The sequence below is a fragment of the Elephas maximus genome, chromosome 2 (genome assembly GCF_024166365.1).
Source record: "Elephas maximus indicus isolate mEleMax1 chromosome 2, mEleMax1 primary haplotype, whole genome shotgun sequence".
Lineage (NCBI taxonomy): Eukaryota > Metazoa > Chordata > Mammalia > Proboscidea > Elephantidae > Elephas > Elephas maximus.
Genome location: NC_064820.1, coordinates 39,948,083 through 39,965,650, shown reverse-complemented (window position 1 = coordinate 39,965,650; position 17,568 = coordinate 39,948,083). Strand labels below are relative to the sequence as shown.

The following is a 17,568-nucleotide window of genomic DNA, read 5'->3' as shown; positions in this document are numbered from 1 at the left end:
GGCATGTTCAAGTCTCTGGTTTTCCTCCAACTCTATGGTGAGTCTTTCCGGTCTCTATGGTACCGTAAAATCGGCCCTGTAGTCGCCCTCCAGCCCCGCGGTGACGGTGGCGGAGGCGAAAAGCCGCTGTTAGGAGCGTGGGGGCAGTGACGACTACACTTCAAGATTCCCGGAGCGTTAGGGCTCGCTTCCCCAGCGACCTAGCTGCGAGGGGCTCTCAGACGTCGGGACCCCACTCCAAAGGTTGGATTTCTGTGTGCCCCGGTGCTTTCTCGCGGGCGGGCTGTTGAATGGCGTTGTCTGAGACTTCGAGCATCGTCTGAGGAACCGGGGCCCGCCCGCCCTTCGCCTGTTCTGTTAGAGACGGGTTTGTGGCGCGAGACGGCTCCGAACAGACCCCGTGGAAATAACGTAGCTTCTGTTTGGCGTGATAAAACAAATTGGCAACAAATAGAATTACTGTGTGAGTTTTTTCATTCTTCACAACTTTTCAGGTAGGTGTTATCCCGATACTAAAGAAAAGGAAACCGTAGTTTAGGCGAGTAATTTTCCCCAAAGTTGTAGAGACATTAAGTAGCGGAGTTGGGGTTCGAACCCTGCTTTCCTGGTCAGTTCAACGCCCGAGCCACTTCCACGTCGCCTTACCGCCCCAGGGCAGTTTGGGATCACCGGTCCTCGCCGGTATTGACCGGTGTTTTGTTGTTGAATCTCGTCAGGTGTTTCGCGATCCGCAGGAGCAGGTGTTGGCCCACCTTAGGGTCGGATGTGCAGTGGACGATGCCCCTTCTAACCCAACAGATTCAAGCTGAAGACGATCAGTACAGCTTGGTGGCCAGCCTTGACAACGTGAGGAATCTCTCCACTATCTTGAAAGCTATTCATTTCCAAGATTATGCCACATGTTTTGCTACTAAAAATGGAATTAAGGTCACAGTGGAAAAAGCGAAGTGTGTGCAAGCAAATGCTTTTATTCAGGTATGGGAGTAGACACCTTTAAGCCTGTAACATAAGACATTTGTTACCCTGTTGATCAAATTCTGAAGGACTTAATAGAGATAATTTAAGTTAAAGAACAACATGTCATGACTCGAACTCTTTCTCTCTCCTGGAAGCAAATTCTCTTCCCATCTTGTTTTACAGAGATAGTGGTTAATAATGGCTAAAATCTGTTAGTGAAAGCTACAGGCCAGGCACTTTTCTGAGTGCTTCATATGTTTAATTCATTTAATCTTCACAATAGTCCTATGAGGTAGACTCTGTTATTCTTCCTTGTACATATGTGTAAACTGAGGCACAGACTGCTTAAGTGATTTGCCAGCAGTCCCACAGCTGGTAACTGGCTGAGTTAGAATGAGAACCCAGAGCATTTAGCTCCAGAGTATGTGTTCTTTACCACTGCATTTTCCAAAACCAAACTAAACTCGTTGCTGTTGAGTTCATTGTGACTCATAGCAACCCTGTAGGACAGAGTACACCTGCCCCACAGAGTTTCCAAGTCTGTAATCTTTATGAAAGCAGACTGCTACATCCTTCTCTCACAGACTGGCTGGTGGGTTCAAACTGTTGACCTTTCAGTTAGCAGCCAAGTGCTTAACCACCGCACCACCAGGGTTCCTTACTACATTATTACTACCTCCCTGTTAAAATGTCCTATAGGGTCGCTATGAGTCGGAATCAACTCGACAGCACTGGGTTTTTTTCCCTATTAAAAACAACAATTTTTTAAAGATTTTCCTTTTATTGGTTGTAATTGTACCTATTTATTTGTTCCTATAAAGTGATACTTGTGTGGTCCAGATAGGCTTTCAAATTCAGTTCAGCATATTTTGACACCGAAGTGCACAGTAGTGACCTCAGGAATAGAAGGATCAATGAGGCATGGTTCTTGTCCTCAAAAGAAATTGAAAACTAATATCCTGCATGCATTATCAAATTGTTGGTTATTTTCCAAGTGACCTTAATGGTACTGATGGGCATAAAAAAGGCGACAAGGGAGAGTCATGTGGGGGCTAGTTTTTAGATACAGGAAGCTAGATGTCCCCTTCGTGAAAGTTTTGCAGGGAGCCTGAGTCACTGCTATGCCTTTGGCCACTAGGTGGCACTATTTTAATGAGTAATAGTTGAAAAAACTAACGTATTGACTGGTAATCAGAAATTATTCTCATAGACTTAGGACAGTATTGTTACGTTAAAACATATAAAGTGAAATCTAGAATGTTATATGATTTCTCATTCTTTGACATAGACAGTTATATTCCATGTTTACTTTTTTCATAGGCTGGAATATTTCAAGAATTTATGGTTCGGGAAGAATCTGTTACATTTCGAATTCATTTAACAGTCCTTTTAGACTGTTTATCTATTTTTGGATCAAGTCCTATGCCAGGTGAACCATTTTATTACCATTTTAACATGACATACCAACATTACACGCAGTGATCAGAAAGATAAAGTTATCTAGAATATAAACATCTCTTTAGAAAATTTATCACCCTTATCACCCATTCATTTTTCTTTGGTCACAGTCACGGATTCTGACTTTTCATAATATTAACAGGAAGTGTTTATGATTCTTTTCATATTTGCCATAGTATTACACTCATCTTTTTTCCCCCCCAAGGATTCAGGGATTTTAAATTTGAACTGACCAAAATAAGACCTTGAATGTGTCTTAAATATCTTTAACCTTGTGAAATATATTCTCTTGCTTCTTTTCCCTAATTTGTCCAGAAATACGCAACTACCTAGTGGCAGAGAAAAATAAACCAAGTGTCCTGACTTGCGGTCTACTATATTCAAAGTTTGTTTTTCTCCTTTAAGCCCTGCTTTATTCATTGTTATGTCTGTTTCTGCAAGTACTTTCCTTTAAATATATATATTTTTTCATTTGCTTAGGAAATTATTTTCAGTTGCTGTAGATATGAAACTACAAGGGATCCCCAGAATATGATTTTAATTCATAGAAAAGGAATCTGGAGATTAGCTGGGGAAAACTCAGTGATAGTTCTCTAGAAAATATATTTTATTTTTGCAGTGACAATTCCACAAGTATTACCAAATTTTTGCACATAATGCACTCCCGTAAATAACGTGTACGTACATATAACACGCGTAGCACGCCTAGGAAAATAATGTGCAGAGGGTTTGGCAAAAAAACATACAATGTGTGCATTATTTGTGTATAAATATGGTAATCATTTTCTAATGCAGTGTTCCCCAGTTGGTTTTTCATGAAGACATCTGCCCTCCCCCACCCCTGACTGTGGCTCTCCATCAAGTAAGAGAAAGGAACTAGAATATCCTGTCATATTTCTCCTCCCCTTTGATGTTTTGCAATGTTAAAGCCCACACCACCATTAACCACCCTCCTTTTTCCCCAGTTTGATCTTAAAATTCAAGGAAACGTAAAGAATATCTTCCAATAGGAGAGATTGTAGGATTCTTATCATAGTGAATACCCTGACATTATGAAAAACCTATTGCCATCAAGTCAATTCCAACTCATAGCGACCCTACAGGATGGAGTGGAACTGCCCCGTAGGGTTTCCAGGAAGGCTGTCAATTTTTACAGAAGCAGACAGCTTTTTCCTGTGGAGTGGCTGGTGGGTTTGAACTGCCAGCCTTTCAGTTAGCAGCAAGCGCTTAACCACTGCGCCATCAGGGCTCCTCACTGATGTAGTACAGAAGATTTCAAAAGCAATCCACAGCTTTTACACAAATTGAACCTTCAAGAAATAGTATAGCCTATTCAATAATTCTGTTGTTTGTAGTGATGATCCATGTAGATTGCCTTACTGAAATTGTATAAATTCGATTATATATAAAATCAGTAAGCTATTTCTGTAAGTATTTCTGGCAAGTTAGAAAATGATTTCAGAAAGTTACATTACATTATAGTTCTGGTTCCCAGTTTTCTTACAGTTATTTCTGGAATTGTCTACACACAACTGTCATCAGGGAAAATGTAATTTTTTATAAGGATAGGTTAGAAATTGGGTAAATAAGATTATTTTTGAGGAGTTGTATGTGTCATATGTGCCATTTTGAGTAGAAGCTGAATTCGGCTATAAAGCTATACCCAGGTGTGATTTATTTCCATTGCAGGCACTTTAACTGCACTTCGAATGTGTTACCAAGGTTATGGTTACCCTTTGATGCTATTTTTGGAAGAAGGAGGAGTGGTGACTGTTTGCAAAATCAATACTCAGGAGCCTGAGGAAACTCTGGATTTTGATTTCTGCAGCACCAATGTTATTAACAAAATCATTCTGCAGTCAGAGGGACTCCGTGAAGCATTTTCTGAATTGGATATGACAAGTGAGGTCCTACAGATCACCATGTCTCCTGACAAGCCTTATTTCAGGTACCTGGGAAGCAATGAATTATAGTTACTGTGGTCTGTACTCCATTTCCTCACTTACATGTTTGCTTGGGATGAGGAATTTTTATTATCCAGGTTCCTAGATTTTTCAGAGCTTTAGGGAGCTGTTAGTTCTACCTCATAATTTTACAGATCTGGAAACTTAAGATCCAGAAAGATTAACTCACTCAGGTTTTATAATTAGGTAGTATTGGTTTACAGATGAGAAGTCCAGTCTCCTAATTGAGAAACTAGTGGTCTTTTCATTGTTGTACTACTTCTGTTGTTGTTGTTGTTAGGTGCCGTTGAGTCGGTTCCCAGTCATAGCAACGCTATGTACAAAAGAATGAAGTACTGCCTGGTCCTGCATCATCCTCACGTCGTCGTTATGCTTGAGCCCACTGTTGCAGCCACTGTGTCAGTCAGTCTTGTTGAGGTCTTCCCCTTTTTTTTGCCAGCCCTCTACTTTACCGAGCAGGATGTCCTTCTCCGGGGACTGATCCCTCCTGACAACATGTTCAAAGTATATAAGATGTAGTCTCGCTATCCTTGCTTCTCAGGAGCATTCTGGTTGTACTTCCTAGACAAATTTGTTTGCTTTTTTGGCAGTCCATGGTATATTCAGTATTCTTCAGCAACTCCACAATTCAAAGGCGTCGATTCTTTAGTCTTCTTTATTCATCTTCCAGCTTTCACATGCATACGAGTTGATTGAAAATACCACGGCCTAGGTCAGATGTACCTTAGTCTTCAGAGTGACATCTTTGCTTTTCAACACTTTAAAGAGGTCTTTTGCAGCAGATTTCCCCAGTACAATGAGTCTTTTGATTTCTTGACTGCTGCTTCCGTGGGCGTTGATTGTGGATCCAAGTAAAATAGAATCCTTGACAACTTCAATCTTTTTCCCATTTATCATGATGTTACTTATTGGTCCAGTTGTGAAGATTTTTGTTTTCTTTATGTTGAGGTATAACCTGTACTGAAGGCTGTGGTCTTTGATCTTCATCAGTAAGCACTTAAGTCCTCTTCACTTTCAGCAGGCAAGTCTGTATCATCTGCATAATGCAGGTTGTTAATGAGTCTTCTTTGACTCCCAATGCCCTGTTCTTCATATAGTCCAGCTTCTGGGGTTATTAGCTCAGCATACAGATTGAATAGGTATGGTGAAAGGATACAGTCCTGACAGATACCTTTGCTGACTTTAAACCATGCAGTATCCCCTTGTTCGAACAACTGCCTCTTGATCTATGTAAAGGTTCCTCATGAGCACAATTAAGTGTTCTATAATTCTCATTCTTTTCAGTGTTGTCCATAATTTGGTATGATCTGCACAGTCAGTAAAACACAGATAAACATCTTTCTAGTATTCTCTGCTTTCAGCCAGGATCTATCTGCCATCAGCAATGATATCTCTTGTTCCATGTCCTCTTCTGAACCCAGCTTGAATTTCTGGCAGTTCCCTGTTGATACACTGCTGCAGCTGCTTTTGAATGATCATAGTATCTTTGAAGTCCAGGCTAGGAAACAGTTTGGGGCCATGGGGGTGTTGAAATTTTCTTCTGTGTTTAAGGTTCCTGTGATATTAGGAGGTACTTTGATGTATAAATACAGAGCTTAAAAAATGCCTGGACTAGAGATTTACATCTGAGAGCCAGCATCATGGTTAGATGTGAACAAGATAGCTCAGAGTAAGAAGTTACATTAGAAGAGGAGAGGGAAGGTTTGCCTTAGGGAAAACCAACACCTAGGTCATATCACTGTGCTCATATAGTACTTACCAACATACTAACCCCACAGCAGATCATCGATAAACTTATAGATTAAATAAATTTATATTTATAAATTGTCTTCACACAACTGTAGATATTCTGAAACCATACAACAGCTTAAGAACAGTCTAAAATACAGAAAAGACCCAATTGTTTCGGGGGGGGGGGAGGTTTTCTATCACCTCAACTTTTCCTCTTCTGCTATATATTTCTTATTTATGGACGAGGAAAAGTCAGTACCAGAGAAGGACTAAGATAATAAAATTGAGGCAAGCACCCCTGGACTTCTTTTTGTGGCTGATTTTTTTCAAAACTTTCTTAGGTGCTACTCCTATAGCATCATGTGAGAACCTTTATTAGGGTACTTGTTTGGAAACCCTGGTAGCGTAGTGGTTAAGAGCTACAGCTGCTAACCAAAAGGTCGGCAGTTTGAATCCACCAGGTGCTCCTTAGAAACTGTGTGGGGCAGTTCTGCTCTGTCCTACAGGGTCGCTATGAGTCAGAATCGACTCGATGGCAGTGGGTTTGGTTTTGGTTTATAACCAAATCAAACCTCATTCCATTGAGTCACTTCTGATTCATTGTGACCGTAGAGGACAGTAGAACTGCCTGATAAGGTTTCCAAGGTTGTAAATCTTTACAGAAGCAGACTGCCACATCTTTCTCCTGTGATGTGACTGGCAGGCTCGAACTGCTGACCTTTCAGTTAGCAGCCAAGTGCTTAACCACCGTACCACCAGGGCTCCTTACTTGTTTATAGTATATTGTAAATATTTGTTTACATGTATGTTTCTCCCACCAGAATGAGCTTCTTAAAAAAGTGTTTTATTTGGAGCCTAGTGTGGTTTATTGTTGGCTCAATGTATAAATGAGTTATTCATTTTCTACCATAGGTTATCTACTTTCGGAAATGCAGGAAGCTCCCACCTTGACTATCCCAAAGATTCTGATTTGATGGAAGCGTTTCATTGTAATCAGACCCAGATCAACAGGTCAGTTCTTAATATAGTAGTTGACATTGGTGATGAAGATGAGGTTAGATACCAAATTTCTATTAGATTAAAAAAATAACTTCTATTTGTGAATAAAAATGTAAAACATTTTAAAAAGTGAACAGTAAGATGCTGGATTTTCTTTGGGATTTGGGGTTGTAATGGTGGATGAAATTTTTAAGAATCCAGAGAAAATATCAAATTGGACAAGTATTTGATTTTCTTCTTATATTTACTACTTGGTAGCTCTTGGCTAATTTTTGTACTTGGAGCGATGAGCACTGCTTTAATAATAACTTCTTTTTATTTAACTCTTCTACAGATACAAGATTTCTTTACTGAAACCATCCACAAAGGCATTAGTCCTATCTTGTAAGGTGTCTATTCGGACAGATAACCGAGGATTCCTCTCATTACAGTATATGATTAGAAATGAAGATGGACAGATAAGTTTTGTGGAATATTACTGCTGCCCTGATGAAGAAGTCCCTGAATCTGAGTCTTAAGTGTCATAATTGACTGTGATGTTTGTGTATACTTGCATGAAAGGTTATGTTCTCAGTCTGCATACAATATTCTTTGTGATTTCTTGTTGGGTTTTCTAAAGGGGAGAAGCAAAGAGAAGATAGGAACAAGGTGGCTGTGCCTTAATTAGCTGCTCTGTATTTTGTAAAGAAATGTTTTCACTTAGGCATGTATTATCCAGTATTGGACTGCCCTGTGGTTCTGTCTTTCAACTCATGGGAATCATGAGCCAAGACAAATAAATTATGTGTTCTGCTTTGTTTAAGTAGAACATTTCAAGAGTATAAATATTTAAAGTTTGATAAGGGCATGAGTGCATATCTGAAATGTTATTTATTAATTAGGAAAAGCATATGGGTATTGTTGAATTCTGGGAAACACACCTTAAAGCAGTGGTTCTCAAAATGTGGGACCCAGACTGACAGCATCAGCGTCATCATAGAACTTGCCCGAAGCTCTGGGGGTGGGGCCCAGCAATCTATATTTTAACAAGCCTCCCCCTAGGGGATTCAAATGAGTGCAAAAGTTTGAGAACCACTGTTTTAAAGGATCTTTTTTTTTTTTTTTTTCCCAATAGCATTTAATTGCATTGAAGAGATTGCTTACATGTGATTTCTTCATAGCCATAATTTGAAACCTGAAGTGCAGGCATCAAAAAATGAGTCTGAGCAATTCTTTATATGATTTACTTTTAAAGTATACCTTTTGAAGAAGTCAATGAACAGGATATAAAACAGTCTTCAGAGTTACAGATGTTCTCAAAACTGTTACAATGCAGCAAGTACTTAATAGATAACCTTTGATTTGCCTATAAGAGTTTCTGGACCAAACCAAGGAGTAGAATTTTCACTGAAAAAATTTTTGTGGCATGTAGATACTTTGTATTTAATAAAGTATTTAATAAATTTTTTTTAGTTAATAAAATTGTTTGGCATGTTCTCTAATAGAAGAAAATTTGTAACTAAAATGACGTTTTTGCCTTCGTTACTTCAGTAGGTGACAACAGCTCAGTGTCTCTTAGTGGGCAGAGTATTGGCCTCTTGGGTGGGACAGTTCTTCACTGGAAAGACTGTCATCCCATTGCAGGATTCATTTAGCCTCTTTGGCCCTTACCCACTAATCTGACGACCACGTCCCCAAATAAAGGTGCCCCATGGTTGAGGACCACTGCGTGATAGTCACCAAAATTTCAGAGTATATTTGGAATGCCCTGCCCTGTAAGGCAGTTCTATTCTGTCCTGTAGGGATGCTATGAGTTGGAATCGACTAAACAGTGGATTTTTGGTACCTTATTGGAGAACTTGGAGAGTGTTGCAGAGCAGCAGCTCAGGAAAGGCTCCTCAGAACAGCCGTGAGCGCTGCTTCCCAGGCATGTGTGCATCTGGCCCAGGGTGCAGACCTGCTAACTGAGAAGTCTCCCGAGCAACCTGGGAATGCCCAGCTGCTACATAATAAGCTGGAGTTTTGTCAAGTGCAGTATATGTTCAAGAAGGGAATTAGTGAATCTACTAAATGTTGCCAAAATATTTTTTGTTTAGACAAAATCAAGAACAGAACAAACCTAAACCATAATTGTGAAAGTAATTGGTCAGCATTCCAGGGACTACAATTTTCTCTTAAATTTAAAACGGGGCAGTGATTGTTTGTTTTCACTGGTGTATCCCATACCTAGAACAGTGCCTGGTATTTAATGGGCATTCAATAAATATTTGCTAAATGAAACAATCTCCATCTTCAGGTTATCTTTTAGCATCTTGTTAGTCACTAATTCTGATTATTTCTGAATTTTATTTTGATCTACTACTGTATTTTTTAAAAGTTGAACCTGTAAGGAATTTAAAACAAAAATCGATTTAATAAGGAAGGACTGCTATTTTGCACATTTTAAACTATCTGAAGCTATACAGAATTCAGAAACTAATTATAAATCACCCTAACATCAAAGTACTGATTCAATCAAGAATTTCTTCTTTATGTTCCATTTACCTAGTGGTGCAGTGGTTAAGAGTTTGACTGCTAACCAAAAAAGTTGGCAGTTCGAATCCACCAGCCACTCACTGGAAACCTACTAGGCAGTTAAGGCAGCAGGTTTTGGTTTTACCTAGTAATTAACTAACTTCGTTCTAGTTCCTTCCTATGAAAGACCACTAGGGGGAGCTCTTCAGGCAGTGTAGGGATGCTTTGGTAACTACAAATTCATTTCAGGTGTAGCATTTGGGGAGCCCTGGTGGTGTAGTGATTAAGAGCTCGGAAGCTAATCTTTAGTTTGAATCCATCAAGCCGCTCCTTGGAAATCATATAGGGCAGTTCTACTCTGTCTTGTAGGGTTGCTGTGAGTTGGAATTGACCTGACGGCGACGGGTTTGGTTTCGGGTTCATAGCATTTGAAGGACTAGTTTTATTTTTAAGAGCTTTAGTTTTTTGAAGTTTTATCTCATTTTCTTTTCAGTAAAACTGTGCTTACCATAAATGGGTAGGTAACCTTTTCCATTTTTAATTTACTTATTCCCCATTTGATGATGTAGTGCTTCCCTCTAGAATTGATTGAAACATTTCAAAATAACAAAAATGATTTAATTCTGCTTCTCTAATAAAAATAGGGCTTATAATCATTTTTATAAGAAGCTACAGAATTTCTGTGGTTGGTATCAAGGGGTCTAAGTAAGAATTAGTTGCCGAAAGGGCAGTGTATGGCATTGCAGTTTGGGATAGGGAATTCTTCAAAACAACGAAGACTCCCTTCTCCCTGTCCCTGTATTCACACTGCCTGCCCTCCATCTACACCTGAAACAAAATCTACCAGGCCCTGATAATTTGGAGGAAGCTGTCTGGTATTTTTTTCTTTTCCCCATTATGTTTGTAATTTGCTGTCATCTGCTTCAGAACAGGCAGTGTCGCACTCATACGTGTGTAAGGTTACACATAACCCAGCAGCAGCTGATAGCTCTGACCTGAAAGTCTCACTAGCTAGCTGGTGGCCAGCTAGTGTTCTAATCCGAAACATCAGAGGCAGCTATTCCAAGTGCTTCTGGTATCCATATCCGTTACCACCAGAGGTTTTGGTAATTAAATTCTGAAGTAGGATTTCTTTTGGGAATTAATAGCTTGTTGATCAATATCCTAGATGTTAATAGGGCTCTCATTGGTAAACTGGCGGTATTCAGGATATGTGAGTTGACTAAGTTATTTCAGAGTAGTTCCTGGTCATGCAAAGTTGGGGGTGAGCCACGGAAACAGAAGTGGGTCTTCACTGAGCTAACAGAACAGGCTGGATGTTTGCTAATAAACATCTGTATGTAGGGCAGTTAAACCTGGGCTTTTTTTTCTTTCCTCCTAAGTTGGTACAGAGATTGTAGGAAAGGAGCTAACTCTCAACATCTCAAACATTTCAGTACCTGCTAGCTAATTCAAAAGGCTGTGTAAGTTGTACTTGATGATATTGGCTCAGGTCATTTAGAAACAACGGGTTTGAATGCGCTGGATTATCCACATTGCTGGTTCCCACCTACTGAATTTAGAAAATAGCTTGGTTCTCACCTACAGTTTGCCAGTGAGAATACAACTTTGTACTAGGTTGTACCGTGCTGGACATTTCTGATGTGGTTTCTTAAGACTTTGTGATTTTATGAAATAGTAAAAATTTAAGACTTTTGGAACCAACATAGGTGCTAACTCTTACTCTTGTCAGGTGTGAGGATATTAAAACTATAACTTACCATCCATTATCACCACCATTTAAGGCATTTTAACAGCAAAATCTCAGAATAACGGATAGTTAGCAACTTCATACTAACAATAAAGACAAGTTAGAAATACTAAAAGCAAATTTCAAATGCAAGAACAGCTACATATAAAATTTTATTTTACGATGTTACACTTTATGCTGTTGTTTTATTGACACAGGTCTGTCAGTTTGGAGATCTTAAAGATTTTGGGATTTCACAAAATGGTAGAATTTTTAGGTGTCACGCAAAATGGAGGTTGAGTGGCTATTTCTGGTACCCACTACCCACTGTCGTGGAGACAGTTCCGACTCATCGCGACCCTATAGGACAGAGTAGAACTGCCCTGTAGAAGTTTCCAAGGAGCACCCGGCAGATTCAAACTATCGACCTCTTGGTTAACAGCTGTAGCACTTAACCACTACGCCACCAGGGTTTCCATTTCTGATACTTTGTTTTTATCACAATCGTTGTTGAAAATCCACTTTCAAGTAGGTATGTGAAAGTGGAACAATTCTGAGGCCACTTTAGTGAATTCATAATATCCTGGGTAAGAACAGCAGCCCATCTCTAGACAGGGCTAAAATTAGCAGAGGTAGACTTGGTGACCAGTTAACAAGCACTGCCTTCAACCAGGCCTTTGGCTTTGGCCTTGATCCTGAGTACCAAGTCAAAGCACTCTGGGAGTGAGCCAAGGAAGAGAAGCAGCTGCCAGGAGAAAGTGCACCAGTCTACGGACAAGCCTTTGGATTAATTGGTATGTATGTACTCCTGACACAGCAGACCACCACTCACTACTCATGCGTCAGCTACTACTTGATTATTTGGTTTTACAGACCGAACAAAGGACTAAAATGAAGTTGTTTTCTGAATGAAGGACTAAAATGTCGTTCTAAGCACTGAGTGAGTGATAGAGGTGTTAGGTAGAGACTCTTGGCTTCCCAAAGACTCAGGGTCTTTGAGCTCCATTAAATTAGCTCAGTTAACTGAGAAAGGATGAAAAGGGAAAAATAGAAAGTTTTCTATAGTGTACACTCAAGTGAATGAGATTTCTCCTTTGTCCCTGAGTACACAAAGAAGAAAGGAAAATAATTCAAGACTGCCATTTTCTTCTAGATAAACACTTACTTAGAGACCAAGGATTTTAACATCCTCAGTGAGCATTCCTTTCCTAACAAGCTTTTTTAATCTGACATGATGAAGGTAGCTTAAAAAAAAAAAACTTATGTCAAGTCAATTCCAACTCGTGTTTCGGAGTAGAACTGCACTCCATAGGGTTCTCAATGGCTATATACCTTTCAGAAGTACATCACCAGGCCTTTCTTCTAAGGTACCTCTGGGTGGATTACGAACCAACAACCTTTCAGTTACTAGCTGAGCTCTTAACCATTTGCACCACCCAGGTACTCCGAAGGCAACATAGTGGAATTGGAAAAAGTAATCATCTGCAGTTCAGGAAGTCTGCTTTATAATTACTCAGCTGGCCTTGAGCAGTTGACTTAATTGATACTGTTCCTAGTTTCTTCATTTATAAAAGGATCCTTATGATTTCAGTGGAAACCCTGTTGGCATAGTGGTTAAGAGTTCAGCTGCTAACCAAAAAGCAGCAGTTCGAATCCACCAGGCGCTCCTTGGAAACCCTATGGAGAAGTTCTACTCTGTCCTTTAGGGTTGCTGTGAGTCGGAATGGACTCAACAGCAATGGGTTTGGGTTTTTTTGTTTTTTTTTTTAATGATTTCAGTAGATCAGATGGGGCATATGTTTTAGAGGATCAGGCATTTCCTCAGAAAGCTATCTTTTAGTGATCTCAAACAGGTTGTGAATAAAAACATTTCCAAATAGTATATTAAAATGTTTACAATAAACATTAAATAATGCGTAATTTTTAAAAAATCAACTGAAAGGAATGAGAGGTAGAAAAAGAGAAATGGAAAGTAATGGCGTCCAGTGACATAATGAACTATCATGTATCTAAAGAAAGATTTCTTTCCCCCTAGTTATAGGTCATTAGTTATAGATCATAAGCATGGTTTTTTTATGGCTCTTGGGCATTTTACCTATAACGTTTGTTGCTAAGTGGGCCTTTCTTCCCTAGAGTCTTTAGTCAAAAACTGCTCTTCTGCCTTTGATCTGCCATTGCTACCAGTGTTAGTAAATACATTTTATGGTCCAGAATTTTTATTATCAACAAGGTTGGCTTTATTGTTGACTGTCTTGTGTGGTGTTTTCCTCTTTACTGATAACAGAAGACCTAGGAAAAAGGAGAAAACCATTTGTGCATTTTTTTTTTCTTCTGGTTCTTCTCTTCCTTCATAACTGGCCCATCCTCTCCCCCGCACCAAATCACTCTGCCTTATCTGACTTGAGGGCAACTCGCTTGGTGTTCTGGTTTTGTCTGAGCTCAAGGGCTGAACTCAGCCTGAGGCAGTAGAATGTTTTACCCTGTTACCAGCCATACCCCAAAATGCTGACTACTGATAGGCCTCCAAAATGGTACAAGAGTTTTGGGTTTTATCTCTAAAGAGCAGAGCTTTCCCATTTGAGTAGATGCCTTAGTTCAGGTGGCTATGCTTTTAATTAACAGCTGAAAACTGTCTAAACCAGAGCCTCTTATAGAGTCCCTGATTTTCAGGTGCTGCTTCTCACGGGCAAAGGTGTAAGAGCCCAGAGGCCCTGGAAGTGCTAAAAAGAGGGTCTGTGTTCTCCGTTTCCAGCCATTCAGATTTTTATACTCTGATTTCCTAGTGCTGGAGGAGTTGAGCTGGCATTAGAAATAATGTGTTCCAAGAGACCACGAACTGGAAAAAAAGTTTCTGTTACATGTTTTTCAGTCACTTCCTATTTCTACCTCAAACCGCCAACTGTGATTTTCATAACCCTTATTTATCTAAAAAAATTTTCAATAGAAATATGAGATACAACACTTTATGAGCAATCTGAGGTCTTTTTTATATGCAAATTCCACAAAAGACTCTAGTTCATTCTGTGCCCACTGCTGGGCTGTATAAAATACAGAAAGCGATCTAGCACTTTAACCCTCTTATCAATAAACAAAGAGATAGTGATTCCAAAGTAAAAGAGGAAAGAGGTGCAGATTAAGTCAATTGCCCAAGGGTTTCATGAAATTCAGAGACTGGCAAAGCTCTCAGAGGGCTGAAACTGCTAGGGATAGTAACCAGAAATCAGCCTTGGACAGACTACTCTCCCACCACAAGGTGCCAGGATCCCTTTGGCTGAAATCCTCAGTTCGTTGACAGGATGACAATTTTCAATAGCTGTTTGATTTCTGTAATTGTGTGAAACAGTCCTGTCTATGATGTCTGTTTCCAGGGCTTCACTTTTAAGGTGTTAACCAGCAAAATATTCTCCATACGAGCTTGGTGGTAGCTTTTCACAGTTACCAGCCCCTACCTAACGCCTTTTGCTTCATGCAACAATGGTGTAACTATAAGGTAATAAAGTCAAAGCCCAGGTGTCAATAAAAATAAAAACTGCTATAATTTATTACCTGATTACTATGAGGCCAGACACTCTGTTAAGCATTTTACCTACACTGTCTCATTCTCATAGCGACACTTAAGAGGAATTCTACAGATGAGGAAACCAAGGTCACAGATAGCTAGGGTTTTGAACCCAGGCATGTCTGTCTCCAGAACTAGAGCTCTTAACCACCACAAAACATAAAGAATTAGTTTGCAGGGTTGTACTGAAGTCTTGTTTCTATGACCAGATAAAATAGTTCTTTGGTGAGATAGTCATTTTTCATAAAGACTTCTTTGTGTCCTGAAGTGGGGACCAAATTCTTCACCAAACTACAAAAACATTCTTGTACCCTCACTGTTACACCCTTTGCTTGAAACAAAACCAAACCTTCATTAGTTTCTCTACTTTGATTCTAAAGGCAGTGTAAGGTTTAATTTGCCAAAGCTTAAACCACTGATCATTTCCAAAAGAATTCAGGTTGATATAAATAGTGTTTTTTTTTTTTTTTTTTAAACTGATTTGTTCTCAGCATGACAGTAGGGGGAAATTTGAGACAGTTGTAATATGAATTCACCAACTCCTAAGAATTGGCAAGGGGCTTCTTAAAAAATATTATTTATAGACCATAAAAGGACTCCCCACTCAAAATTACCTAAATCAGATGGGAAACTATCTTAGACTTGAAGATTTCCAAAAGAAAATTCCAGACTTCTTCCATAGGCATCTTCCTTCGGTGAACCAGACAAACCAAATCATTGCTTTGGAAATCTTGTGAAGTGCTGGAGGCTAGTAAACCAGCCACCTGTCTTTACCTCCTAGTTCTATGATTCTTGTATCACAGAATCAAAGAGTCAAATGCTTAAGGAGAGGTCAGCTCATCCAGAAGTACATCTGGCTGAGCCCAGGATTCCACAGGCAACGAACGCTTAAGGAGTTGGCACACAGCACTCTCCCACCATCTGACCCCAGAGCTTCTGTCCAGACATATTTCCCACCACTCCTTCCCCTCGTCCATCTCCCTTCCCACCCAATCGCCCCACTCCAGGGCTCCAAAGTGAAGTGTGTTTCTTGACACTCTGGTTTCTGGAGAGGCGCCAAAAACAAAGGGCTCCATGTTCAATTAAGTTACAGAAATCCTGCCTATCAGCACTGAACATAACCCTGCTGAAGATTCATGATGAGGTTCCGCATGTTAAAAGTTCTGAGCGGTCCTTCAGGAAGTTAACCTGTGCCACTTTATTTAACCCAGTTGGTTTGCTTTTCTAAACTGATTTGACCTAGAACCTTCCTCCCTCTCCCATTTAGCCTGTGCACATCCCCTGGAATCAGTGATCCCCTTAGGAAATGCTGCCCTGCAGAACAGCTGGGAAGAACTTACCATTCCTTGGATATACTGCTCTGTCATGCCTCTGTGCCTCTGCATAGAGAATTCTTTCTTCCTGCAATGGCTTCTCTTCTCCATCTGGATGAGCTGTTATTTGCCCTTCAAGAAACAGCTCAAATGTCATCCTCTCTATGGAGTCTTCCAGCTCCCTTAGACAGTCTCCTTTCTGTTCCCACTGCCCTGAGACCTCTGTTACAGAGCTTATACTTCATGTCTTATTTCTTTCTTCACGTCTATCTTCCTCACTAGATTGTTGTCCCTTTTAGAGTTAATAACCACGTTTTATTTATCTCTATTACCTCCTCTCACTGCATCTGACACTTAGTGGGTGCTCACCAGATGCTTGCTCATGAGCGAAGATGAGGAAACAGGCTCAGAAGGTCTAAGTGACTTAGGTCGTATAGCTATTTCATAGCAGAGCTGGGATTTATATACCAAGTGCCAAGAGTCAGAGTACAGTGCTCTTTTCACTTCCAGAATAGCAAATACGTGGCAGAAGTTCAGCCATTCCACCACCCATACTCCATGGCAGATGACACTAATAAATCAAGCTCCCCTAACACACCACTCCAGGAACCCACGAACAGTTAACCCATGAGATGAAGTATATTTGCTATTCTTGCTCTGTTCCATACTATACACTCCCATCCATTTTTGTGGGCATGGAAGAGTGGTTGTTGATTTTGGAGGTCTCTACTCCTCTGCTCAATACAACATACCCTGAGCTGGCTATGTGGCTTAGCGGCCTCTGTTTACCATAAGGGAGACCCTAAGATAGGGAGCTAAAGAGTTGCTTCTCTGCGCCAACGGCACTGGCTTTTCCTGGAATTCTGATGTGGAAAAGCTGCTGTCGCTTGGTACCCAAATGCTGGAGGAGACTGCGCTCCCACCCACTTATACCAAGGTTTGGCCAAATAGTTTTCCCTTTAACTTGGTAGTGACAGTGTTGGAATTTTACTAATAAATGATAGGAAAAGAACACCAGTGCAGCAGCCTAGAAACAATCCAGTATATGGCACATAAGATTCCAACATTAAGATTCCTTCCATAAGATAGATTGCCCAAGAGTGGTTTGAATGACACAGAACTTGCTGAATACAACCTATTCTCCTTGCTGCAGTCCCCTCTGGAGATAATCGCTCCAAATGCCCATTTTCCATTCTACTTCTCTTTGGCTTTCCCTCTCCAGCCCTTCAGCTCAGAAGAGGCTATTTCATTGTGTTCACATGACCAAGAGGACAAGAGATCTGGGTTAATGGGCACTGAGGCACCTTCTCTCTTTCCCCTCTAATAAAAAAAAGATGATTTCCCTTGCTCCTTCTGTTCATTTCT

At 40.1% G+C, this 17,568-nt stretch overlaps 2 protein-coding genes across 5 annotated transcripts in view; one reads left to right on the top strand and one right to left on the bottom strand.

Moving 5' to 3' along the window:
* The first annotated feature begins 51 nt into the window (after positions 1–51).
* RAD1 (RAD1 checkpoint DNA exonuclease) lies at positions 52–8,543 on the top strand. 2 transcript variants are annotated; one of them, XM_049862094.1, is made up of 6 exons: positions 52–243; positions 717–975; positions 2,278–2,386; positions 4,105–4,363; positions 7,023–7,121; positions 7,444–8,543. In XM_049862094.1, the coding sequence occupies exons 2-6, from the start codon at positions 778–780 to the stop codon at positions 7,625–7,627; spliced, it is 849 nt and encodes a 282-aa protein (XP_049718051.1). In that variant the 5' UTR covers positions 52–243; positions 717–777; the 3' UTR covers positions 7,628–8,543. The 2 variants fall into 2 exon arrangements, with proteins under 2 accessions (XP_049718051.1, XP_049718057.1); XM_049862100.1 differs by lacking the exon at positions 52–243 and adding an exon at positions 250–494.
* Positions 8,544–11,499: 2,956 nt separating this feature from the next.
* Positions 11,500–17,568, bottom strand: part of TTC23L (tetratricopeptide repeat domain 23 like) — an 81,281-nt gene continuing 75,212 nt past the window's right edge. Inside the window, exons 12-13 of one of the 3 annotated variants that reach the window (XM_049862066.1) lie at positions 16,231–16,335; positions 13,535–13,620 (exon numbers count right to left, since the gene is read on the bottom strand). In XM_049862066.1, coding sequence (XP_049718023.1) covers positions 16,254–16,335 — 82 coding nt within the window. In that variant the 3' untranslated portion in view covers positions 13,535–13,620; positions 16,231–16,253. Of the gene's footprint in view, positions 16,336–17,568 lie in introns of all 3 variants that reach the window. The other 2 variants (XM_049862077.1, XM_049862058.1) reach the window with 2 other exon arrangements.

Excerpts from the sequence above, each read along its gene's own strand:
- RAD1 (XM_049862094.1), top strand. The coding sequence starts at position 778 with ATGCCCCTTCTAACCCAACAGATTCAAGCTGAAGACGATCAGTACAGC. Across the intron at positions 2,387-4,104 it reads TGGATCAAGTCCTATGCCAG|GCACTTTAACTGCACTTCGA; the intron begins GTGAACCATTTT and ends TTTCCATTGCAG. Across the intron at positions 7,122-7,443 it reads AATCAGACCCAGATCAACAG|ATACAAGATTTCTTTACTGA; the intron begins GTCAGTTCTTAA and ends ACTCTTCTACAG.